Source organism: Sus scrofa, chromosome X, assembly GCF_054392235.1.
Source record: "Sus scrofa isolate SSC_HxYL_T2T_F1_AM1 chromosome X, Sscrofa_HxYL_maternal_Yorkshire_Landrace_v2.0, whole genome shotgun sequence".
Taxonomy (NCBI): Eukaryota; Metazoa; Chordata; class Mammalia; order Artiodactyla; family Suidae; genus Sus; species Sus scrofa.
In genome coordinates, this window is record NC_139401.1 from 96864972 (window position 1) to 96891469 (window position 26498).

General features: G+C 35.0%; 1 protein-coding gene across 19 annotated transcripts in view; it reads left to right on the forward strand.

The window, feature by feature from the left end:
* The window catches only part of NRK (Nik related kinase), a 128864-nt gene extending 105064 nt beyond the window's left edge, over positions 1-23800 (forward strand). For 2 of the 19 annotated variants that reach the window (XM_085008028.1, XM_085008030.1), the window contains exons 22-30: positions 1447-1614; positions 3194-3337; positions 5520-5678; positions 10074-10172; positions 11757-11902; positions 12186-12335; positions 15384-15543; positions 18160-18299; positions 20668-23800. In XM_085008028.1, the coding sequence (XP_084864154.1) occupies positions 1447-1614; positions 3194-3337; positions 5520-5678; positions 10074-10172; positions 11757-11902; positions 12186-12335; positions 15384-15543; positions 18160-18299; positions 20668-20763 (1262 nt within the window). In that variant the 3' untranslated portion in view covers positions 20764-23800. Of the gene's footprint in view, positions 1-1446; positions 1615-3193; positions 3338-5519; positions 5679-10073; positions 10175-11756; positions 11903-12185; positions 12336-15383; positions 15544-18159; positions 18300-20667 lie in introns of all 19 variants that reach the window. The other 17 variants (XM_085008031.1, XM_085008034.1, XM_085008032.1 and 14 more) reach the window with 9 other exon arrangements.
* Positions 23801-26498: the final 2698 nt, after the last annotated feature.

The following is a 26498-nucleotide window of genomic DNA, read 5'->3' on the forward strand; positions in this document are numbered from 1 at the left end:
CACTGAGCCACAACAGGAACTCCTACCTTTGCCCATTTTAAAATCAGACTATTTGGTTTTTTGATATTGAGTTGTATGTGTTCTTTATATATTTTAGATATTAACCCACTATTGGATATATTATTTACAAATATCTTCTCCCATTCAGTATGCTTCCTCTGGTTTTATCAATGGATTCCTTTAATGTGCAAAAGTTTTTAGTTTGATGTAGTCCCATTTGTTTATTGTTGCTTTTGTTTATCTTGCTAAGGAGACATATCCAAAAAGAATTTGCTAAAACCAATGTCAAAGAGAGCTTTCTTCTAAAAGTCTGCGTTCTTCTAGAATCTTTAGGGTTTCAGGTTTATCCATATTTCATTTCTTTTTGCACATGGTGTGAGAATGTGGTCAGGTTCATTCTTTTGAATGTAGTTGTTCAGTTTTCCCAACACCATTTATGAAGAGGATATCTTTTCCCCATGGTATATTATCACTTCCATTGTCAGAGACTAATTGCTCATTGAAGTGTGGCTCTTATTTCTGTGCTCTGTATATGGTTCCATTGATCTGTATATCTGCTTTGTGCCAATACCATATTGTTTTGATTACTATTGGTTGTAGTATAGTTTCGAATAAGGGAGCATGATACCTCCAACCTTGCTCTTCTTTCTCAAGATTGCTTTGGCTATTCAGGGTCTTTTTTTATTCATACATATTTTAGGATTGTTTGTTCTAGTTCTGTGAAAAAATATCATTGATATTTTGGTGTGGATTGTATCTAATGTGTAAATTGCTTTAGGTATAATGGATATTTTAACAATATTAATTCTTCCAACCCACAGGTATGGTGTATCTTTCCATTTGTCCATGTAGTTTTCAGTTTCTTTCATTAATGTATTATAGTTTTCAGTGTACAGATCTTTTACCTCCTTGGTTAGATATATTGCTAAGCATTATTCTTTTTGATGCAGTGGTAAATGGGATTGTTTTCTTAATTTATCTTTCTGAGAGTTCATTATTAGTGTATAAAAATGCAATAGATTTCTGTGTCCCAGAGGTTCTTTAAACTATCCTCTTTTTTACACCCTTTTTTCTTTTCTGTGTTCACCTTGGGTGATTTCCACCACCCTGTCTTCCAGATCAATGGTCAATTCTTTTGTATTTTTTATATAATCTACTTTTAATTCCTTCTAGTGTAATTTTTACTTCTGTTACTGTGTTCTTTAGCTTTGATTGGCTCTTTTTTATATTTTCTAATTCTTTGTTGAAATTCTCAGTATGTTCATCCATTCTTCTGCCAAGTTTGGTGAACATCTGTATGACCATCATCTTGAACCCTTTATCAGGTAGATTGCTTATCTCATTTCATTTAGTTCTTTCTCTGAAATTTTTGTCTTACTCGTTCATTTGGAACATATTCCTTAGTCTTTCATTTTGCATAATTCTGTTTTTATTTCTATGTTTTAGGTAAGTCCATTACCTCTCTCTCAGTCTTGGAGAAGTGGCCTTATGTAGGAGATGTCTTGAAGGGCCCAGCAGCATGCTCCCCTCTGGCCACCAGAACTAGGTGCTCTAGGGGTGTCCCCTATGTGAGCTGTATGTGCCTTTCTATTGTGGCAAAGCCAGCTACTATGGGTATGTTGGTAGGCAGGCTGGTCACTAGCCTGGCTGGCTGCAAGGGCCTGCCTCATGTGGTTGCTGTGGGACTGCTAATGCCTGCATGTTTGGCTGTGTGGCCCAGTGGCATGCAAGTGCTTTGGACTAACTTCTGAGTGGTGCAGCCTTCTTGCATGGCTGGCTGTGCAGCCTGGCAATGCACAAGTGCTGCAGATTTACTGGTGAACAGAGCAGCCTCCCATGCAAATGGCTGTACAGCCTGGTGGTATGCAATTACTGTGGCCATGCTGGTGGGTGGAGCAGGCTCCCAATACTAATAGCCTAGACGGAGGATTCCAAAACAGGGTTTGTCAAGACTGGTGTCCACATGGTAGAACAAGATTCCCCAAATGGCTACTGCCAGTATCTCAGTCCCCAGAGGGAGTCCTAGCTGCCTCTTGCCTCTCCAGGGGGATTCTCCAAGATCAACAAGTGGGCCTGACCCACCTTTTGAACTATTGCTTCTGCCCTGGAACTTGGAGTATGTGAGATTTTGTGCATGCTCTTTAAGAGTGGAGTTTCTTTTTCCTATAAACCTCCAGCTCTTCCCAACACAAGCCCCACTTGGTTTTCAAAGCTGGATGTTCTGGGAGCTCACCTTCCCAGTGCCAGACCCTCAGGCTGGGGAAACCAATGGGGACTCAGATGCCTTGCTCCTTGGGGAGAACGTGTGTGGTTATGATAATCCTCTTGTTTGTGAGTCATCAACCCTAGATATTTAACCACATCTGTGCCCCTCTTTCCCATTTCGTTGTGGCTCCTTCTTTATATCTTTAGCTGTAGAAAATCTTTACTGCTAGTCTTCAGGTCATTCTCATTGATAGCTGCCCTGTAAATTTTGTGCCTCCATGAAAAGAGGTGTGTTCAGGCTCTTCTTACTCCATCTTTATCCTGAATCCCTATTTGAAGTGTATTCTAACTTTAGTTCAATATCCTATTTTAGTCTTCTCATTCTGTCTTTAAACAGTGCTTATATTTGAATGAATACATCCTGCAGACAAATAATAGAGTGTAGGAATTTAAATACATGAAAATAAGAGTTAATTTTATAGGTATTTAGCAATGTAAGTTTTTTCATACATGCATGAACACAGAATAATTCAATTTAAAAACAATTTAGATACAGTTACTTTAAAAGCATTAAAACCCTGTTATAGTTAGGAATCAGAAGCCAACTGAATTGAAGACTTCACAAAAGTTAGGTATCTTGAATATTTAATGATAACTTTCAAAAGGGTTGATTGATATTTTTTATAAAGTTTGGGACCCTACAAATGGTTCTGAGCTACGTATTACGTTCTACTTGTGTGATAGCACACCAGACATCAGCCAGAACAGTATTGCCAGAGGGTATTATCTTCTGTATTTCAATGAAAATCAATTTGTTCTGTTGGTAGTACATTTTTACACAGAATGAAGTTAATATTAGCCTAAAATGATAAATGTCACCTTTTTTTACGTAGATCAGCACACTTGAGTAGCAAAAATACTAATATAAATTCAATTACAAAAATGTAATCTGAGATAATATAGCACTTTTCTTTTTATATATGGACAGGAGTGAATTTGCTGTTAGGAACTCGATCAAATCTGTATCTGATGGACAGAAGTGGAAAGGCGGACATTACTAAACTTATAAAGCGAAGACCATTTCGTCAGATTCAAGTTGTAGAGCCACTCAATTTGCTGATTACTATCTCAGGTTTGTTTAAGAACTAAAATTAGCTGAGTAATTATTCAGATTAATTAGGTTGCAAACTAGGCTAAAGACTTTCTCAGGTGAAAGCATTCACAGGAAAGCACTTTAAATATAACCTTTAATTAGGGCACCAGGCTTTCCTACTTGTATTTTCTTCTCTATTTACAATTTAAAATTCCGACTCTCCTTTGGTGTCTGGGTATTTGATTGTAATGTACCTATCCTAGGTCAGTGATAAGAAAAACCATGCCATTTGCATCCTTTCAGGTCTTTTCTGAGTAGCCGCCTACAATTTCACAACTCATAGCTTCACCCACCCACACACTCACAACCACACTAACCTCCACTATATACCTTTCCTGTTATGTGTTAGAAACAACGAAGAACAGAGTGCAATAATTAGATGAAAGGAGACTCTGTTGTCCCTAGCAGAGCCTTATCATGAGATCCTGCGGATAGGGTTGGTAACAAAAATGGATCCCCTAAGATCTCTCCATTCTTCCCACATTGTAGTTGAACTTCTTAGTTTTGGACAGTCTGAGCCTGAACCTTTGAATATGAGAGACCAAATAAATGGATGTTAATAATTATTGTGATTACTAAACAGTTCTTTGTATCAGAAAAGCACTAATATTAATGCTGACTTTAGGCCAAAAAAAAAAAAAAGACTCGAAAGATTATGGAAATATTTTTAAATGATTTGACTATAGAATAAAATGATGCCAATTACAGTAATTTGTGTTTATATACTTCCTGTCTATACATAATAGTGATATTACACATTAATTAATGATTATGTATAGTCCTACATATGATTAGCTTTGCTTTAAGTTTTGGTTAGAGAGAAAATCCTCTATAGATACACTAAAGCTTCCTGATTCTTTTGACCATGTTTCATGGTCATTCATTTAGAATTGCTTGAGGCACACAAATGCAACATTTAGTTTTTGAAAACATCTGCATGATTAGAGACTACACATCTGGATAACAGATTACTTTTTATCCAGATTTTTCTTACTCAAACGTGCTCTTTTTAATGCTTAACTTTCTCATAAATGAGCAGTTTTTTTGCATCAAATAGTACTGAGAACATCAGTGTAGAAAGATATCTGATAGTTTGGATCTCAAATTTGTTTTACCATTTAAGAATAGAATGGCAGTAGATACAGTTGCTTGAATTCTAACTAACTGCTTCAAAAATGTCATGTAGGAGTTCCCGTCGTGGCGCAGTGGTTAACGAACCCGACTAGAAACCATGAGGTTGCAGGTTCGGTCCCTGCCCTTGCTCAGTGGGTTAACGATCCGGCGTTGCCCTGAGCTGTGGTGTAGGTTGCAGACGCGGCTCGGATCCCGCGTTGCTGTGGCTCTGGCGTAGGCCGGTGGCCACAGCTCCGATTCGACCCCTACCTAGCCTGGGAACCTTCATATGCCGCAGGAGCGGTCCAAGAAATAGCAAAAAGACAAAAAAAAAAATGTCATGTAAAGACATATATAGGATTAATATATTAATAAGTAAGAATCTTATTGTTGGGCCTAGAAATCTTATAATCACAAACCCTAAAAATGAATGTACAGTCACTATATATGAAAAGAAATGTGTAATTTTAATGGCTTGCTTTTCCTAAAGGAATTGTAAGAATTTGATGGGATTTACAATTAGAAAGTTAACATTAAAGATAAATTGGGTTGTGAAAAATAATAAAAATGTTCAATTATTTCGTAAGCATACTGAAATGAAAGTGTATAGAGACTCATCTCACTGGTCCAGAATGCCTAACAATCAATACCTCAGACATCCTCATGTATACCAAGAGATATGTTCTGGGTCTCTGAATCCCAGAAAGGTCATAATTTAGATAAAAGCCAAGGTACAAATGAATGGATAGTAATTTTATTGCCTGCACAATGGCAATCTTAATCTGTTCCAAAGAAGTATTCTCATTTACTTCCACATAGGTCCTGGTAGACACTTTGCCTGTCTCTTGGAAGTGAGAGACTAAGAGATACTTTGCTATCACATTTCCAAACCCTAAAGGGAAGACTCCAATGCAGTATGGTTTCTTAAAAGTGCTTCTTACTTTAATGAAAACATTTGGTTAAAAAGATAAAATTCCTTTACCTTTTTTGTTCTTCTAATATATTTTTAAAAATAGACTGAATTGAAACATTGTATCTTATCTATCAGGCCGTAAGAACAGGCTTCGGGTATATCATTTGACTTGGCTGAGGAACAAGATTTTGAATGATGATCCAGAGAGTAAAAGAAGACAAGAGGAGATGTTAAAGACAGAGGAAGCCTGTAAAGCTATTGACAAGTTGACAGGCTGTGAACACTTCAGTGTCCGTAAGTCTCATTTCATGTTTACTATAGCTATATAAATTGTGCTTCCCTTCATTTGGCAAAGTGCATTACTGTGAATGGCAAAGTAGAGGAAGGAAAGAATTTACAATTACAAATACAAAGATGAGTGAATTTCATTGAGATATCTTTCAGATCTTTTATGTCACAACCATAGCTATTTTTGTGAAAATATTGACTGACTGAAATAGCTATTAAACTTGTTTGGTTTACTTTCTCATCTTTCTTCCCTTTCCAGTCAATCTAGTTCATATGAACTGATATTTCTTCCTGCTTCTATTAACTTTAATTATATAAATGTGGATGTATCTTTTTGTACATTTTTCTTTATTAAAAAATAAAGTTCTATTGAAATAATATGCAAACCATAAAATACACCCATTTAAAGTGTACGATTGTACATTTGTGGTATGTTTATAGAATTCTATAACCATCACTATGATCTAATTTTCATTATTCTAAAAAGAAAAGTCATGGCCATTACCAATCACTTCACATTTCATTTCTCTTACCTTATTCCTCTCATAGTCTTAAGTAACTACTGATCTATTTTCTTTGCTATAGATTCATCTTTTCTCCATAATTTTTTAAATGGAATTATATATTTTATGGTTTTACATAATGTTTTCAAGGTTTATAGATCCTGTAACCTGTACAATATGCATCAATATTCCTTTTTATTTTATTTTTATTTATTTATTTATTTTTGTCTTTTTGCCTTTTCTAGGGCTGTTCCTGCGGCACATGAAGGTTCCCAGGCTAGGGGTCTCATCGGAGCTGTAGCTGCTCTGGCCTACACCAGAGCCACAGCAACGCGGGATCCCAGCAGCGTCTGCGACCTACACCACAGCTCAGGGCAACGCCGGATCGTTAACCCACTGAGCAAGGCCAGGGACCGAACCCGCAACCTCATGGTTCCTAGTTGGATTCGTTAACCACTGTGCCACGACGGGAACTCCAATATTCCTTTTTATTGATGAATAGTATTGCATTGAATAAATATATAACCTTTTGTTTACACAAATTTTATACATCCATTGTTTATATATTTGCACTTTATCCACATTTTGACTATTAAGAATAATCCTGCTATGAACATTTTCATACATGTCTTCGTACACAACAGTGAATATTTTCTTTCCTCTTGGGTAGTACTGCCAGACTGATTTTATTTTATTTTTTTTATTTCATTGGAGTGTAGTTGACTTACAGTGTTGTGTCAGTGTCAGGTGTACAGCAAAATGAATCAGATGTACATAGATCCACATATCCATTCTTTTTTTCCCATAGAGGTTATTACAGAATATTGAGTAGATTTGCCTGTGCTATATAGTAGGTCCCCGTTAATTGCGTATTTTGTATATAGTAGCATGTATATGTAATTCCCACATATAAGTAATATCATCTGTTATTTGTTTTTCTCTGTCTGACTTACTTCACTTAGTATGAGAATCTAGGTCCGTCTATGTTGCTGCAAATGGCATTACTTCATTCTTTTTTATGGCTGAGTTATATTCTATTGTATATATGTAGTGCATCCTCTTTATCCATTCCTCTGTCAGTGGACATTCAGGTTGCTTCCATATCTTAGCTATTGTAAATAGTACTGCAGTGAACATTGGGGTGTAGGCATCTTTTTGAATTATAGTTTTCTCTGGATATATGCCTAGGAGTGGGATTGCAAGATCATATGGTAGTTCTATATTTTTTTAAGAAACCTCCATACTGTTGTCCATAGCAGCTGGACCAATTTACATTCCCACCAACAGTGTAGAAGGGTACCCTTTTCTCCACACCCTATTTAGCATTTATTGTTTATAGATTTTTTGATGATGGCCATTCAGACTAGTGTGTGGTGATATCTCATTGCCATTTTGATTTGAATTTCTCTAATAATTAGTGCTGTTGAGTATCTTCAATGTACTTTTTGGCCAACTGTCTGTCTTCTTTGGAGAAATGTGCCAGCTCTTTTTAAAAGTGGCTTTACCATTTTACATTGCCACATATATGGAGGCTCCACATTTCTCTTCATCTTTGGCAACAACACTTGTATATATCAGTCTTTGGATTCTAGCCATTGTGTAAAGTGGCAACTCATTTTAATTTTTATTTGCATTTACCTAATAAGTAATGTTGTTGAGTGTCTTTTCAAGTGTTTATTGGCCATTTGTATATCTTCCTTGTGTTATTTATCTTTTTGTGCAGTTGTAAGCATTCTTTATATATTCTAGATATTAGACCCTTATCAGATATATGACTTGCAAATATTTATTCCCATTATATACATTGCCTTTTCACTTTCTTTTATATATGTACATAATATGATGTTTATTTTTTTCATTGTAGCTGGTTTACAGTGTACTGTCAATTTTATACTGTATAGCATGGTGACCCAGTTACACATACACGTATACATTCTTTTTTCTCACATTATCATGCCCCATCATAAGTGACTAGACATAGTTCCCAGTGCTACACAGCAGGATCTCATTGCTTATCCATTCCAAAGACAATAGTCTGCATCTGTTAACCCCAAGCTCCCAATCCATCCCACTCCTTCCCCTTCCCCCTTGGCAACCACAAGTCTATTCTCCAAATCCATGATTTTCTTTTCTGTGGAAAGGTTCATTTGTGCCATATATTAGATTCCAGATATAAGTGATATCATATGGTATGTCTTTCTCTTTCTGACTTACTTCATTTAGTATGAGAGTCTCTAGTTCCAACCATGTTGCTGCAAATGGCTTTATTTTGTTCTTTTCGATGGCCAAGTAGTATTCCATTGTATATAACACATCTTTGGAATCCAATCATCTGTCAATGGACATTTGGGTTGTTTCCATGTCTTGGTTATTGTGAATGGTGCTGCAATGAACATATGGGTCCATGTGTCTTTTTCAAGGAAAGTTTTGTCTGGATATATGCCCAAAAGTGGGATTGCTGGGTCATATGGTAGTTCTATGTATAGTTTTCTAAGATATCTCCATACTGTTTTCCATAGTGGTTGTACCAACTTACATTCCCACCAACAGTCCTTTTCACTTTCTTGATAGTGTCTTTTGATACACAGAGGTAATAATTTTAATGAAACCCAGTAGTTCCCGTCGTGGCTCTATGGTTAACGAATCTGACTAGGAACCATGAGGTTGCAGGTTTGATCCCTGGCCTAGCTCAGTGGGTTAAGGATCTGGCATTGCTGTGAGCTGTGGTGTAGGTCACAGATGTGGCTCAGATCCTGCATTGCTGTGGCTCTGGCATAGGCTGGCAACTACAGCTCCAATTAGACCCCTAGCCCTGGAACCTCCATATGCTGTGGGGTTGGCCCTTGAAAAGGCAAAAAGACAAAAAAAAATTTTTAATGAAACCCAATTTATCTGTTTTTTTCTTTTGTTGCTTATGGTTTTGGTGTCAAATGTAAGAATCTATTTCCATGAAGATTTATTCCTATATTTACTTCTAAGAGTTTTATAATTTTAGCTCTTAATTTAGATCTTTGATCCATTTTGTGTTAATATTTGTATATGAAGTGAGGCAGGAAGTCAAACTCATTCTTTTGTATGTAAATAGCCAGTTATCCCAGTACCATCTGATGAAAAGATTATCCTTTCCCTATTGAATAGCCTTGGTACTATTGACTGTAGATGTATGGGTTTATTTTTAGACATTGAATTCTACTCCTTTCATCTATATGTCTATCCTACGTCAGTACTACACTGTTTTGATTACTGCGTCTTGTAGTAAGCTTTGAAATTGGGAGCTGTGAGTCCTCCAACTTTTTTAAAGATTGCGTTTTTTGGAGTTTGTTGGGGACTTTTTTGGCCAGGTCCATAGCATGCAAAAGTTCCCAGGCCAGGGACTGAACCCATGCCACAGCAGCAACCGAGGCCACTGCAGTGACAACACTCGATCATTAACCCACTGCACCACAAGAGAACTTCTCAAGATTGTTTTCACTATTTGGGCCCCCTTCCAATTCCATGTGAATTTGAGGATCATCATTTCCATTTCTGCATAGAGAGTGCATTGAATCTGATCACTTCAGATAATATTGCCCTCTTAACAGTGTTAAGTCTGACCATTCTTGAGCAGAGGAAGTATTTCCATTTAATTAGATCTGCTTTAATTTCTTTCGGCAATATTGTGTAGTTTTTCAGTGTACAATTTAGAGTATTCTTGAAGATTAATGCATAGCCTCCATAAGACTATATGGTATTTTTGTTACCTTCTTTTGGGCATCAAATTGTAACCAAATAACTTTCTAAAAATGTGTTATCTATGCTCTTAAATTGTTGTTATAACGTTTTCAATGACAAAGACAAATACTTGAGTGTTCTTGTTAACTCTGTGGCATTGTCGTTTCTTTGTATTTCGTTATTGCAGTCCAACATGAAGAAACAACATATATTGCAATTGCTTTGAAATCATCAATTCACCTGTATGCGTGGGCACCAAAGTCCTTTGATGAAAGCACTGCTATTAAAGTGAGTAGTCCCATTTTTCTTTGGTTTTTCTTTTGAGAAATTGTAAACAGAACAGTATTTTGGAATATAGGAGCAGAAATATATACCGTTCTTCAACAGTTAATGTCAATTGAACATATCATGTCAATAATTATTGTTTAACCCATTTTTTAGACAATTCACAGGCACCACAGCAAGGGAGAGTGTGAGCAAAATCCCTGACCTCTCCCCTTACAGGATCTCCTCACCAGCTCCTCACCCCCAATTCCTATAGTCAACATGAAGAACTTCTCTTTTAAAATACAAACACAGACATTGGGTGCCACCTCAATGACTTGAAGCTCAGAAAGTCCCTGTTCTGTCTTAGTGGGAGTGGTGAGCAGAGGGAATGTGTGACAATGGTAGAAGGAGGAACCCCACTGAAAGAGGAATGAGGGAAGAAAAAGCCTTTACTCTAATTATCAGGGCTACAGTAGATGGGTGTAAGGAGGAAAGGTGGCTTAATATTTTTTCCAAGCTGGATCTCTAGACATATTTTTCTCTACAGTTATTACAAGGAATTGTAGTTAAGTTTATTTGTATTATGAGTACTATTTCCACCCTTATGATTTAACTGAACTTCTATGGATCAGCCTCTTAAGGTAACCATTTATTGTCCCAAACAATTAAGTTTCTGATGACTTTTAATCACATCTCATAAACTGGGGACCCTTTTATCATTATTATCTTTTCATAATGCTCCAGAATTCAACATAAATAGGATTATTTTGTATTTATTCTATAGTAGTAAGGACTTATTATTGAACTGATGGCATTAGAGTCTAGTATCTCTTAATCTGGGATATACATAAGAACCATCTGGAGTATTTGTTAAAAGTTTAGGTCTCAGACCCAACCCCAGGCCAAATTAGTAGGTCTGAAGTTCAGCCTAGGAATTTATATTTTTAGCAAACATCCCAGGATATTTAGAACAATAGTCTATGGACAAGTTTTTATAAAGAACTGATAGGGACACATCATGATAAATCCCAGCAAGGTATTCATGAAACAGTATTGTATCTTAGGTCAAAATCTGTTTTCCTGGTGTATTTTATAGGCCAAAACATCACATATATGCAATAAAGATTGGTTAATGTTTATGACTGATCCCAATGTCTATTTGTACAATAAATACGTTCTTTTATAAATAGCATAGACTACTATATAGACAGTCTGGGTCTATGCTTACGCAAATCATATCCCTTATCTGATCTCCCTAAATTGGGCCTTGGGTCAGCTGTCAGTATTTGGATATGGGTTTGTTCTTGGGTGTCTGCTGATTGGTCAGAGCTGCCTGGTATGGAGCTAGAAAGTGAAGAAGGTAAGTACGAATAGTCTGTCCAGCCTGATACACAGTTCCTAGTCCAAGTCCTTACTCCAGTTCTTGAATCCTACCTCATGACTTCAGCATGATGAAACCTGTGATGCCCAGTCCTCTACTATGACCTGAACTTGGCAATGAATCCTGTTTGGCTTTTCGTTTCCTTGGACTAGGAACCATAAGAACCTAGAATACATCCAGTCTATGGTAGGTTAACATGTCTGGCCTTTTTCATTCCCTACCAAGTGTGCATTGATCAATCAGCAGACTCCGAAGGAGACTACATGTCCTATGAAGCCTATATACGAATACTGGCAAAAATACAGGCAGCTGATCCAGCAAACCGATTTAAGAGACCAGATGAGCTCCTTCATTTGCTGAAGCTCAAGGCAAGGAATTTAAAAGACAGCAAACAGAGCATAGGGCCATGCAAAGCTCTTAGGATCATTGGAGATTTGGCCTTCCAAGGAAAAATCAATATTTAGAACCTGAATATAATTGTTCTTGTTATAATAACAGACCTAAGAAAAGTTGTAATACATAGGTCTCAAAATATGTAATTTTAAAAAATCATTCTGGGTTTTATAAACCTGTTAAGCAAAAGGGTGGGGGAATTTTCACCTTAGAGTGTCATTTTTGGCCTTTTGGCCATATTTGGTTTTATATCTACAGGTGTTTCCAACACTTGGTCATAAGCCAGTGACAGTTGACCTGGCTATTGGTTCTGAGAAAAGACTAAAGATTTTCTTCAGCTCAGCAGATGGATATCACATCATTGATGCAGAATCTGAGGTTATGTCTGATGTGACCCTGCCAAATAACGTAAGATCCCCAGAAATTATTGAATAACACAATTCGAGTATTTCCAAATGTCCAAAATCTTAAAGGTTTAAAAATATAAGTGTTAATATCTATACTAGAATTTAGACATAAAAGGTAAGTGTAAAGTATCAAAAAGTAGTAATGGATAAACAAAAATCACTGATGGTTTCTTAGTCCAGGCAGCTAAGACTGTTTTACAGACAGTGGGGTTTTTTTGTTTGTTAGGTTTTAAATGGGCATAGTTTACACATAAAATATGTATTTCTATTGATAAATCAATGATCTGATGACATCAGACTCACATTACTATCTGGCCATAGTCAACTGAAACCAATTCGTGCCTACCCACTTTCAGATGGAATATATGTTATACATTCTCTATCCATCCACTTTGATATATTTAAAATAACTGGCAGTAGTAGGCATATGAGTTTGCAATGTTTACTTTAGTCCTCTGCACCTTTTAATGCATTAACAATGTTTTTTTATTACACCAGTATTGCAGCATTATTATGTGTATCCCCCTTCTTTATCCAGATTGTACTACTTTAAATATAATATATAGCAAATTACCATAAAGCATTCTCCTATAGTGTAAATTACACCTAGAATTTCTTTCTTTCTTTTTTTTTTTTTGTCTTTTTTTGCTATTTCTTTGGCTGCTCCCGCAGCATATGGAAGTTCCCAGGCTAGGGGTTGAATCGGAGCTGCAGCCACCGGCCTATGCCAGAGACACAGTAACGCTGGATCTGAGCCATGTCTGCAACCTACACCACAGCTCATGGCAACGCCAGATCCTTAACCCACTGAGCAAGGGCAGGGATCAAACCCACAACCTCATGGTTCCTAGTCGGATTCATTAACCACTGCGCCACGACGGGAACTCCATACACCTAGAATTTCTGATCAAAGGATTCAGCATTTTGAAAACTAATGTACTTCAAGTCTTAACTTTTAAATAATTATAAATATGAAAATATTGCACAGCACCTAAAATGTAGATAATTGTAAAAATACTATACAAAGAGTTCAAACATAACATAATACCGCTCACACACACACACCATACATAATATGATTTTACTGTATCTCAAATTTGATGGTGAAAATGAAAATTTACCTATTGAAAATTATTTGAAAAAGAAGGACTGAACCACAAATCTCTGCTTCACCCTTTTTAAATTCCCATTTTGTCGACTCCTAAAGTTTTAGCAGTTAACCATTATACAAAAGTCTACGAGAAAACTTTTATGTACTTCTAAATCACTGTAGTAATGCTATTTTGCACAGCTTTCAGAAATATCTCATATATCTGACAAATTACATAGAGAAATTATCAGGTCATTAGTGGAGACATTTTTTTTTAAGTTTTGGTCATATTTAACAATCTAATTAGCTGACCATTTGGTTGTCACCTATGATTATATAGAAATCACTGTTTATAATGTAGAAAATACTGAACCAAACTCAGCCAAAGCAACTTAAATATAAGTTCAGGTTAATTTCGGTATAAATATTATAGTACTCTTCACTTGGAGTGTCTTCCATCATTACTTTTTTTATGTCCATCAGATAGCCTTTATATTGAAGCTAGTGTGTTATTTAACATTACAATGTTGGTCCAAGTTTACACTTATTTGAAAAATGACTCAGGAAGATTGAATTCTGTGTTCCACTTGACTATTAAGCAAGGAGAATTATTTTCTTTTGAAGCCAATCAATTAATTATTGTAGAAATGAGTATGAGAGAAGATGAGTTTTTTAAAAAATCATTTTCTGTCCTAATTAGGATACCTTAAGTGTATTCAAAAATAGAATTTTTAGCTAAATGCCCTAGTGTCTTGACCCATTAAACAAGAAAGGATTCTAATATAAGGAAGGGAGGAGAGAGTGTCTTCTGAAGCAAAATATACTAAAAATAATATTTTTCCAAGAGTGCTAGATTACAAAAGCTGTAAAGTTACAAAGGAGCCGTGTTTGCTAGAAAATATGTGGTTACTGCAGGAATCATCTGAGAAGCAAGAGAATTACCTCTGAAACTTTCTGGATTTATAGCAGTCCAGCTTTATTCTGAACAAAATTTTTTGAGACAACCTTTTTTCTTGCAATTTCTTTTTCTCTCTTCCTTCATCTCTTTTCTGATTCAATTGCTCATGCGAGTGCCTAGGGAACGCATTAAAATTGCTTTTCGCCTCTGGATCCCCATTTTAGTTTTAAGAATTGTTGTTGCAGAGACATGGCCTCACGCTCTTGGCCTGAATACGCTGGGTTTGGCAAGTATAGTTTTTGACCTTTTTTCTTTTAATTTGCTGATTTGGGGAAATACTAGAGGAAGTAATTGTTCATTTTTAGAGAAATATGATTTATGTGACAATATCTACATTGCTTTATGCATCATGAAATTTAGAAATTCTTAGATGTTTCTTAGTATTTCATATTTTGTCACCTAATTCATCTCTGAATTGAAGATATTTTAAGATTATTTAAGTTGGATAAAAAATTCTGTGTTTTTGGTGAAGGGAGGATGACTTACAGTTAAAGCAGTGAAGCATACTATAAGACTGCTCCTTGTAAATATTTAAACTCAAGCAATTTTAAATTTAATTTTTTATTTCTGATTTGAATGAAATTGGTTGATAACCAGTGATTTTGTATTTGTTACTTGATTCACACATTATTTACTTAAATGTTCATTAATGCTGAGCTTAAATCAACTTGAAATCAAACAAGTAAAGTTTCTTCTATCATCATACATAATGCTTTGTGAAATTTCAGTGAATTTCTCTGTGTTGGAAATATATCTCTGCTTTTCTCAAACAAGTTTTTATCCTAAATATAAAGGAGAATAGTAAACAGTGACAATTTTATGACGTAAGGAAGGCTCTTTTCAAGTGTTGAATAGAATGCTGTTTAATACTGAAATGGAAGTTTCTTTCCTTCCTGCACTTTGAACCCCTTTTTGGTCTTTATTGCTCAGCCAAGCTGCTTCAATTAAAGTAATAGTGATAAAATGTTGGACATATAAATCCTTATGAAACATAATTCCAGCCCCTGGAAATCATTATACCACAGAATATCATCATTTTACCTGATTCCTTGGGAATTGGCATGATGCTCACCTTCAATGCTGAAGCCCTTTCTATGGAAGCAAATGAACAACTCTTCAAGAAGATCCTGGAAGTATGGAAAGACATACCATCTTCAGTAGGTATGTATAAAATTTCTCTTCTTTCAGATGAACTATTTCCTGAAGCAACACTTTTTCTCAAGGCATATAGGGTTAACTTGGGATACTGCATAATTATAGGAAACTGATTTAGCTGTCTTAATTTTTATTTTCAATAATCATATAATTAAAATAGGAAAGTAATTCCTTTCCATGGTCATCTATAATTTTGTTTTAACTCCTTTTGCTTGCAGATTTTACACAGATGTTGAAAATGCTTCATTCCATCACATTGATTTTGGGGGTTTACCTTTATCTTAGATTGCCAGATAGTCGTAAGAGAAGAGCAAAATGTTTCCATTTTATACACTCAATAGTTTTATGTTTAGCAAGTAATAGTCCTGTGAGGAATCAAACATAAACTGAATATGTGACATATTATCACTAAGATTTCATCATCCTTCACTTACAAAATATTCCAGTCAGATAAATATTACTGACTGGAATGCCTATTAGCTACTACCCAGATGGCAATATAAAGAAAACTGCCTTTTCATCTTTGTTAGACCAGGACATTTTTTATTCTTCCTGACCAATACAAGACTGCTGATCTGGAAATCTGAATAACTTGAGACTGTCATGTATGTCTCTGAGCCTTGGCGACTACAGGAATGATTCTAGACAAGGAACAGAATAATGCATATGAACAATAAAAATATTAGGGAGAGTAGAATGATTTGTGGAAGATAAATTCTCCTGGAAGGAGAAGTTTAAAGAAGCAAATAAAAGAGATGGGAGAGAGAGAAGGAGGGAGGGAGGAAGAAAGGAAGGAAGGAAGGAAAGGATGAAGGGAAGGAAGGAGGGTGAAAGAGACAGAAAGAAAAGTAGTTTATTAGTAGAAAAGCCAGAAGCTTCTGAAATCTCTGTAAAATGGCTAAATGTGATCTTCCACATGTGACTTTGAGGACCAGTTTAAAAAAACTTCTGTTTAATGGACAATTTTTTTTCATTATGGGATGATGGCACTTTGCATTGAATCTACAGAATCCTTACTTTTTGCATGCATAGTGTTAAGGATTGTCCTGAAAAACCTCCTTCAATTTCTTCAAACAAGTAAGAACTCGCAGAGGGTTTAAAACCATTTTGTGACAAAAGGTAAATGCTTACAATATAATTGACAGATCTGGGGCAAAAGAAACAAAATAATGAATCTTGTTCTAACCTTTACAGTGGTTGTGATCAATATATTAATCAGAAGATTGGAATAAGGAAACCTCAGTTTAAATGGGAAACTGAACCCCTATATTTATGCCATTAGACAATTATAGGACTCAAAGAGGTCTGAAAAGTCATCTGGTACAGCGCTTGCCCTTAGGCAGGACAATTTCTGACCTAAAACAATAAGCTGTTTTAAGTCACTAAAGTTTGAAAAGCATCTCTCTGTATGTAAGATAAATTGTAGCACTAGAAAACACAATATTTAGGTCTGTGTAGTAAGGTATTTTGACAGTATACTAAAGACTGCATTATAACACTAATATTAAGGAAGTAAGTTACTCTCTTTTTGCTGTATAAAATCAACTGTTTTATTGTTTAAAACTAACCTAAATCCAGATTTCCCCAATTTAAATTTTACAATTCCTTGAAATGTGATAAATGTTTTCACTGATAAGATCATTGCTTTGGATTTTCAAATAAAAACAGAGAGACTGCAATCACATCAAGTATCATCAAGCATTACCACTCTAAATCATTGGATTCCATCTCATAGGCAAGCTAGCCCAGTAGCTAGGTTAAGTGGCAGAATAATGTGTTTCAGACTTAAGATAGAAATTATGTAATCCTATATGAACTGTGTCCTTAGACTCAGCAAGTAGGTTATGCATTAAGTTTAGAAATTTTTGCTCTATCCAGTTGTTGAGAAAAAAACTGCTCCCTGTGTCAGAAAATATTTTACAGCATCAGCTGACTATATACTATTTTCATAATTAGGTTTTCTGCTTTAAAGCAATTGTCATAATATTTATTGTCACTGAGTAATATAAAACAGGGTCCAAAAGTTAAAATCTTAAAAATTTCCTGAGCAAGAGAAAGCCTTAATGGTATCAAATTAGCTTTAGTTCTACTTATAGCATGGTCATTAATTCAATTACATTAGAATTGCTAACGTCATTACTTGAGCAAGTTGTTTTTTAACAGTTTTAATTTTGAGGAATTAGTCAGATTTCCATGTATGTCACTTAAACACAAATACAAAACCTTATAGCATGTTGTACCTCAACCAGACTGTAAAGAATGGTCATGGCTAGATTTGACTTTCTACAAACAGGGTAAAATTAACTCTTAGTTTTTCTTATTTATTCTTATTAACTCTTAGTTATTCGTATTGTAGAATATGAATACAAAAGTTAACTGAAATCTAGTTACTCACAATGGTGAATAGTTGGTCAAAATGGTGACAGTACATAGCTGGTTTGAACACTACTGCTGAGCAGCACAGTGGCCAAATGACTGACTTAAAAGGAGGAAAGAAAAAGAATATATTTACCTGAACTGTAATAATGTCACTCTTAATAATCAAATGTTGACTGTGGTTATAGATTTCTATCACAATAGAAAGATTTGGTGTTTTTCTGACTTTTATATTTTTTATTGTAGCTTATGAGTGTTCACAACGAACCACAGGATGGGGCCAAAAGGCCGTTGAAGTCCGCTCTTTGCAATCAAGGGCTCTGGAAAGTGAACTGAAGCGCAGGTCAATAAAGAAGCTGAGATTTCTGTGTACCCGAGGTGACAAGGTATAAATTGCATCTCCCAGTTAGAGTGAAAATAAACCAAGTGATGAAAATTAACTAAGGAAAGCTAAATCCTTTTCTTTCTGTCTATAAATATATTTATGCTAAACCTCCCAAATTGCTATACTATTAATAATAATAATAAAATAATAAGAACAGTTCTGCAACTTACATTAGAAACATTGATTTGGTAAGAGAAATTTTGTTTCAAAAAGAAATCATTTTCAAAAATGTAAAATTTCTAATTATGTCCAAAGCAGAGCTTTATTTTGTTATAAATTCCGTTATTGTCTTTGATACATAGTCTTTTCACATTCATGTTAATATGACGTTTTGAAAAAAAATGGTTGAGTAAATTTGCCTTTTTTCAAGGTTTTCAACCTTATCCAATAACAGAAGAAGGAAAATGTACTTATGTTTGTTGAACACCTAATTATGTGGTAGAGTTTATGCTAAACACTCTAGAAGCTATCACATTTAATTTTTAACAAGTGGACATTATTATGTCCATTTTACAGGAAAGAAAAACAAAATTTATATTTGGCAATTATTTCTGTAATGTGATCAGTTTAACCAATTCATATAGTTTAGATGGAAAAACTAATTGCATCACATCATTATAGTCCCTATATGTTATGAGATATAATAGCCTGAAGAAATAATTCTAACAGGACTAGGAAACATTCACATTTGGAAGAGATTGCTGAGGATTTGAATTAACATCAGAACAAACAGGGTAAAGCCCTGGGCATCAAGAAAATGTGTTGGTTTGCAATATAAAGAGATACAATGGCAAGATCCAGTGTTTGAGGTCAGATAAACCTAGGATGCAGTCCTGGTTCTGCCACCTAACTACTTGTAAGAACCTCAAAGTTCGATTCCTCTTTCTGAGCCTTAGGTTTCTCATTTCAAACAATGGGAATGTTAACTGCTTTGGAAACAATTCTGAAATTATTGATAATGTGTACATAATAAGCATCTCACATATTGCCAAGCACATAAAAGGTGTTAAGTCAAGGGTAGCTAGTATCATCATCATCATTATTATGTCACACACCCTCCTAAGTATATCTGTTGTGGATGTTGAAAGCCTTAGTCCTAACAAAAGACCTCAGTTTTCTATTTCCATTCATGCACTGTCCTAATTTTCTTAATGGCACAGATCACATTTACACATGTTCATCTCTAAGCCAATTGGTTTAGCCCATAATATCAGTCTATTGATGTCAGGCTAGTCCATTGAAATAGAAAATTGCACCAAGTAAAAAATTTCAGTGGCCACTTAAACACTAGCAACAATAATGAAAAGGGGATAAATAATATTTTCCGTATATTAAAAGGGAAAGTCAACTTGAGTAAAAGTAGATTTTTTTTAAGCAAAGGAAAACTGTTAACCAAATCAATCAAGAAATTTAGCAGATGATTCCACCTAAAAAACCTAATTTTATTTCAACTATAGGAAGTACAATTATATAGAATAGAAAATGGTAAAAGAGTTTTTTAAATTATAATTTAGACTCTATACTAATTTATTTTTTATTTTTATTTTTTATTTTATTATTATTATTTTTAATAGTTATTTCCCCAATTTTTTTCCTACTGTACAGCTTGGTAACCCAGTTACACCAACATGTACACATTCTATTTTCTCACATTACCATGCTCCATCATAACTGACTAGACCTAGTTCCCAGTGCTACACAGCAGAATCTCATTGCTTATGCATTCCAAAGGCAATAGTTTGCATCTATTAACCCCAAGCTCCCAATCCATCCCACTCCTTCCCCCTTCCCCTTGGCAACCACAAGTCTATCTGTAAGTCCATGATTTTCTTTTCTGTGGAAAGGTACATTTATGCCATATATTAAATTCCAGATAAAAGTGATATGATATGGTATTTGTCTTTCTCTTTCTGACTTACTTCACTCAGATGAGAGTGTCTACTTCCATCCATGTTGCTGCAAATGGCATTATTTCATTCTTTTTTATGGCTGAGTAGTATTCCAGTGTGTATCTATACCACATCTTCTGAATCCAATCATCTGTTGATGGACATTTGGGTTGTTTCCATGTCTTGGCTATTGTGAATGGTGCTGCAATGAACATGCGGGTGCCTGTGTCTTTTTTAAGGAAAGTTTTGTCTGGATATATGCCAAAAAGTGGGATTGCTGGGTCATATGGTAGTTCTATGTCTATACTAATTTAAATGCTTATTCTTTAATCTGAGGAAAGCCCATTCTGAAAAAAAGAGTCTGACTTAATATTTTAATTGGTTAATGCAGATACACTGAAATTATAGTTATGTCTATCAAATATCAGGTTGCAATATATTAAATATTTACTAATGGTGTCTCTTTCTCTCTTTTTAAAGCTGTTCTTTACCTCTATCCTGCGCAATCACCACAGCCGGGTTTATTTCATGACCCTTGGAAAACTTGAAGAGCTCCAAAGCACTTACAGTGTTTAAAAGGTTCCAAATGTTTTATTATGACATTGACAAACATCGTAAATATGCAATTTGCATTTTTAAATTTCTGAGATTAAATTAGCATTCAGTTTTATTGGTAGGGAAAAATTAAATCAGATACTTTACTTTTAATGTAGCACAGAATAGTTTTAATGAGAAATGCAACTTTATATATAAAATTAACTATAGCAAGCTCTATGTACTCCACTGGTGTACAATGTCTTTTGCACAAACTTTGTAACTTTTGTTACTGTGAACTCAAACATTACTCTTTGGACAGTTTGGACAGTATCTATATTCAGATTTTACAATATGGAGTTAAGAAACCTGTAATGAATTAGATGCCAAGCACCTTTCAAAAGAATTGGCCCTGAAAGAGGTTTTTTTTTTTTGGAAAAAAATTTAAATAGCAACAAACCATATGCAAATTTGCAAAGTCCTATAAAGAACCAAAGGTTAGATTATGAAATGAAAATAATAAGAGTTGGTCATAAACCAGACTAAGGCTAAACAACCTGCATGCCTGGAGAAAACTGAAGTGATAAAGGGGAAAAGGTCACCCATTTCCTCATTGCTCCATGACAGTAAAGCTTACAGTTAGAGACCAGTTGTGTTCTTTTCATCCCTTGTTAAGCTGGTTTTCTCCTCATAAGAAAGGAAGAAAGCCTCAGATGCTTGACTTTCCTCAGAAACCCCAAAGACGTGCAATAGCTGTTTTATAAAACCACCAAATAATACACTTGCAAGCCTGAATACAGGACTGAACTCCTATACACATGTACTGTAGAATGAGTTGTGTTTTTTTTTTTTTTTTAGTACTTAAAGTAGGCGTCAAATTCTACCCCCAAAAGCAGATTGGTTGATTTATCAAAATGCTTATCTGGCCAACAGTGTGACCATCAGACAGCATTAAATATTTTCTGTTGTATCCCAGATTAAACTATATAAAAAATTCCCTCCAATTATTAAACAAAAAACAGTGAAATGTAACAACAAAAAGTTTTGGCTGCTAATACCTGTGTCTTTCATGTTTCTATTTCTGTAAAATCAGAAATTAATCTAAAGGTGATAAGTCCACTTGTGGGGACTTAATGTAATAGGTTAAAAGAAGATTTTGAAAAAAAAAAAAAACCAACTTTCATCAAATACCTAGGTCTACAAATTTATAGTAGTGAAAATTGTGGTAGACCATCACCCCAACATGTTATAGACGCCATAGATGGGTGGCGTTTGGTCACCTATGGTAAGTGCTACCTGGTGAAAAGCATAATTTCTGCATATCCATCCTCAATACCATGGTTAGTTCTGGGGCAGTAGAGAAGCAACAGAGCTACCACAAAGTATACCTCAGTATAATTCCTCTAGTTCTGCTTCTAAAATCTGAAGGCAGTGCTAGTGGGATAATAATTTTCAAACTACCTGGTTAACCAAAATACAAAAGCAGCTGACTATGTGTGATTTTGTGATAGCACATTATTTCTTGGCACCTTGGTGCCAGGAATGATGATTTGGATTTTCCTAACAACTTATATCAAGAATGTAGTAGCTCAATAATGAGAATTTAGGAGAACCTGAATCCATGAATTTTAAAAATAAATGTGATTCACATTTCTGTTACTGTGACACAATAATGTGATCTTTAAACTGGCTTATCCTTGAGTGTTTACAACTCGAATGACTTTTTAAATGCAATAGTTTAAAGAGAAAACAAACTTTTATGTCAAATTATTTCCTTAGAAGTAGTCTTCATTATTATAAATTTGTACACCAAAAAGGCGATGGGGAACTTTGTGCAAGAACCTCATCGCTGAGCAAATGGAGCTTGCTATGTTTGAATTTCAGAAAATTTTCTCATTTATGTAGCATGTAGAATCAAGTCTTTTAAGAATTCATTTCTTCTTCATAATATTTACTCAAAGTTAAGGTTCAAAAATAAGTTTTATCTTAAAATCATATTTTAACACAGTAAGTCAGTAAACTATTTTAGGAAGTCAACTCCCATAGTGCTCTGTGGCTGTTATTCTACTAAACCTACACAATAGCGAACCACATCTACAGAAACGTCTCAAAGTAAACAAGCAAGAGAGAGTTTGAATGTGTAATTGAGCATTAAATGATAAGATGCTAATGAGGAGAGGAAGCTGGGCACATATTAAGAAAGAAGATTGAAGTGCTGTATAGCCAACTAGGACTGAAAATATTTAAAGTGGTTTGTAGGTAATGAATATTTCAAATTCAGATGTTAATCCATCTGGAATTTTAATATCCTTTGCCAGCTGAAACAAGAAAAGTGAAGGGACAATTAAATCTCATAGTCAGTGCACAGTAATAGAAGAAATTATAACTATACCTCATCTTGTAGCAGTAGCACCTGGAAGCCATGACCCATCACAGAAGTGTTGAGAGGGATTCTTGAAAAGAAAAATTCCCTAGTCCTGTGACTTGAAGCATGAAAGTTCTGGCACGTTCTGAGTAACATTGGGAGAGAGTACAGTTTTATTTTAGTCTAGTTTTCTTACCAAAGCCCTTGTCCAAAATAACATGCATTATTGGAAATATTCAAAAACTAGAAAATGATTTATGCAAAGGGCTGACAAGAAAAGTTCAGCATGATTAGGTCTCTTGAAGTAAGGTAAGAGTCTCAGAGGAAACAGCAAGAGAGGATAAACATTAAGGTAGTAAAATAGGCAAAGCAGAATCCACACATGTGTGCACACACGCAAAATGTATTAGAATGCATAAATTTAAATATTTTCAGTGCTACAGTTTCTAGATAAAGTAATCACTAAGTGTTTTCTGCAAGGACTCATTTAATTATAAATATTCCATAAAACTAGGAATAATGCCACATGAATTCAATGGGATCTTTTAAGTACTCTTCAATTCTTTTCAAAACTGTGCTATTTGAATTGATTTGTATTCAATCTTCTCTAACTTTAAAAATTATTGAAATAATCTTTGAGACTGCTAATTGTTTCATCAGAAATTCTGCAGTGAATCATTGTTCAACCTCTAAAAATAAATTTTTTAAAATGTATTTGTTAGTGTCATTATTTGAAATACATTAGTCTAATACCTCAGAATTAAGGCTCATTCAAAGAACATTCATTTCTTTAGAATATGTAATAATGCAGTGATTATGAAGTGTTAGGGGTTCTGCCTGTTGTTCCATTAGGAATTGTAGCCAAGGAGAGATATATTGATCTGACTAAAATATTTCTGGGTACAGCAGTGAAATTAGAAACTGATTAATTTTCCTCTGAATGTATGATGCTTTACACAGACATGCAGACTCACAGGGTATGGGTAAAACCCGAGCAAGTTTTAATGCTGACTTCCTTCCCATCTCATCCCAGTGTCCTAAAGTCCAGTGGAGAAGAGTCAAAATTTATCCAGAGAGGAGTAAAGATTTGTACTTTATTGTCATGCAAGAAAGGTTTAGCGTGGAGTGATGGTAGAAAATAGAAAACAGAGTAAACAGGGAAGATTGTCAACAAAGCTGAGTCCTTCAACTGGGGTCAGAAGAGGAATAGCACTTCTTTCAGCAGGTCACAAAAGCATTAGAGGAATGGTCCCATGAAGATCCTATTATTTTGGAACACTCTGGAGAGATGTTCATCAAGCTTTCCTGTTAGAACCAACTGGGTATGGTCTTATTTATCAAGTATGGTCACGCATTCAGGAGTTGGGTTACTTGGACATGACAAGCTTGCCTAGGCTTTAAGAGCCTAAATTCAAAGAGTTTCACTAAAATCAAATTAACTCATTCAGCTTGAGACATAGGATCCACAAACTTCAACTACTTTAAGGGACAGTGTTATGAGCCAAGGAACAAAAATATTATCACAAATTGGAATTAGAATGGGCATGTGGTGCCTTAAGGCTAAAAGATGGCATTTTCCTGGGGACCCTTTACCAAAGCATGGGACAGGGTAGGTTATAAGTAGAAACAGCTATTGGTAATTTGATCACTCTCAAAGGGAGCTGTGGATTTACAGACACCAACACTGCAAATCTATTAACAATCTTTTTCAAATTTATTAACAATATTTTAATAACTTTTTTATTCACAGGCCCTTAGCCCACAACTAAGGATATTCAGGTTGAGTGTGGGTCCTCTTCAATAGGCAGCTAATGTATTAAAATCCAAACATGTTTCAGAAAATATTGTCATGTATCATGTTTTATGTTGCTTACAACCATATCAATCGATTGAAAAAGAAAAAAAAATCCTAAGGGAGTAAAATTGATTTTATATAGATTTATATTTTCAGGAGCTAGTGCACAGCCTACTTTGTAGATGAGTGAAAAGTCATGTTCGGGATTAACTTTTTCTTATAAAGTTGCAATCCTAAATGTCAAAGTGCTCATTGCTTATACAGCAAGGGTCAATAAAAGCATGAGTTGAAAGGGAAACGTGAGCCTTTTTTGCTTTGATTGTCCTTTGTGCTGTTTTATTTACAACAGCCTAAAATTAAAACTCAAAAATCCGGGAGTTCCTGTCGTGACTCAGCGGGTTTCGAACTCGACTAGTATCCATGAGGACGTGGGTTCCATCCCTGGCCTTGCTCAATGGGTTAACGATCTGGTGTTGCCATGAGCTGTGTTGTAGGTCACAGACATAGCTTGGATCCAGTGTTGCTGTGGCTGTGGCATAAGCTGGCAGCTGCAGCTCCGATTCAACCCCTAGCCTGGGAACTTCCATGTATCACAAGTGCGGCACTAAAAAGCAAAAACAAAACAAAACAAAATAAAAAAACACATCACAAATCCATTTGTTTCATCAAAGTACCATCTGTGTTCCAGTGACCAAAGGATAATGACCTATTTTGATTAACTTCAAATGATTTTACCCTAAAAACCTGAAATGAAATAAAGGATAGGTCAAATTAAAATTAATGTATTATCTTTTAAAATTTTGTTTAGCCTTAAAAGCAACTCATAAAGTACCACTATACCCCTTTAGTAATTAGTCAATGATTATGAGAAATGACAAAGGTTGTTTAATTTCATAAAAACAGCACAAAAACAAGCCACATAACTCTGTTTCCCACAGATATTTGGTTTAAATGTGATTCTTTTCCACAAGAACAACACTGCAGCATCCTAATACATATTTAAGGGTCATCAAAGCTTGTCAATATATTTCTGATCCCTAAATTTTAAATTATGTTCCTATAAACCAATATATCAAATTCTAGGCATTTCCTGAAGGTACTTTTTTAGCTGATGAAAGAGTGTCTGACTTAGAAGTGGGCAGGCAGCCATTAAAATGCATACCAAATAGAATGATCTTTCCAAAATTCTAAAAGCAAATTTGCAACATTGAAAATGAGTCTCAAAAATTCACATAATAAGAAATGAATATAATGAAGTTCAAAGCAAATTGGACTACACAAAATAAAGATCTTCTCTCTACAAGTAATAATTAATATTATATGACAGGCTGGGAAAATAGCCACTTCATTTGATGATGTAAAAAGTACTTATGAATTTTATTCCACATGCTTGTATGTGCAAAAACAAATCCAAAACAAACAAAAAATGGTTGTTTGAACTCCAACACTTATCCCACCAGTCTGAGAGGAAATTTAAGCTTAATCATTATTTGGATTTTCCACATTTATCCATTGGGTTTGTATAAAGGTCTGAGGGATCAGAAAAAATAGGGGTACCCCACTGGTCTTTAGCCTACACTTATAAATATTGATACACTCATTTCTCACTTAGACTCT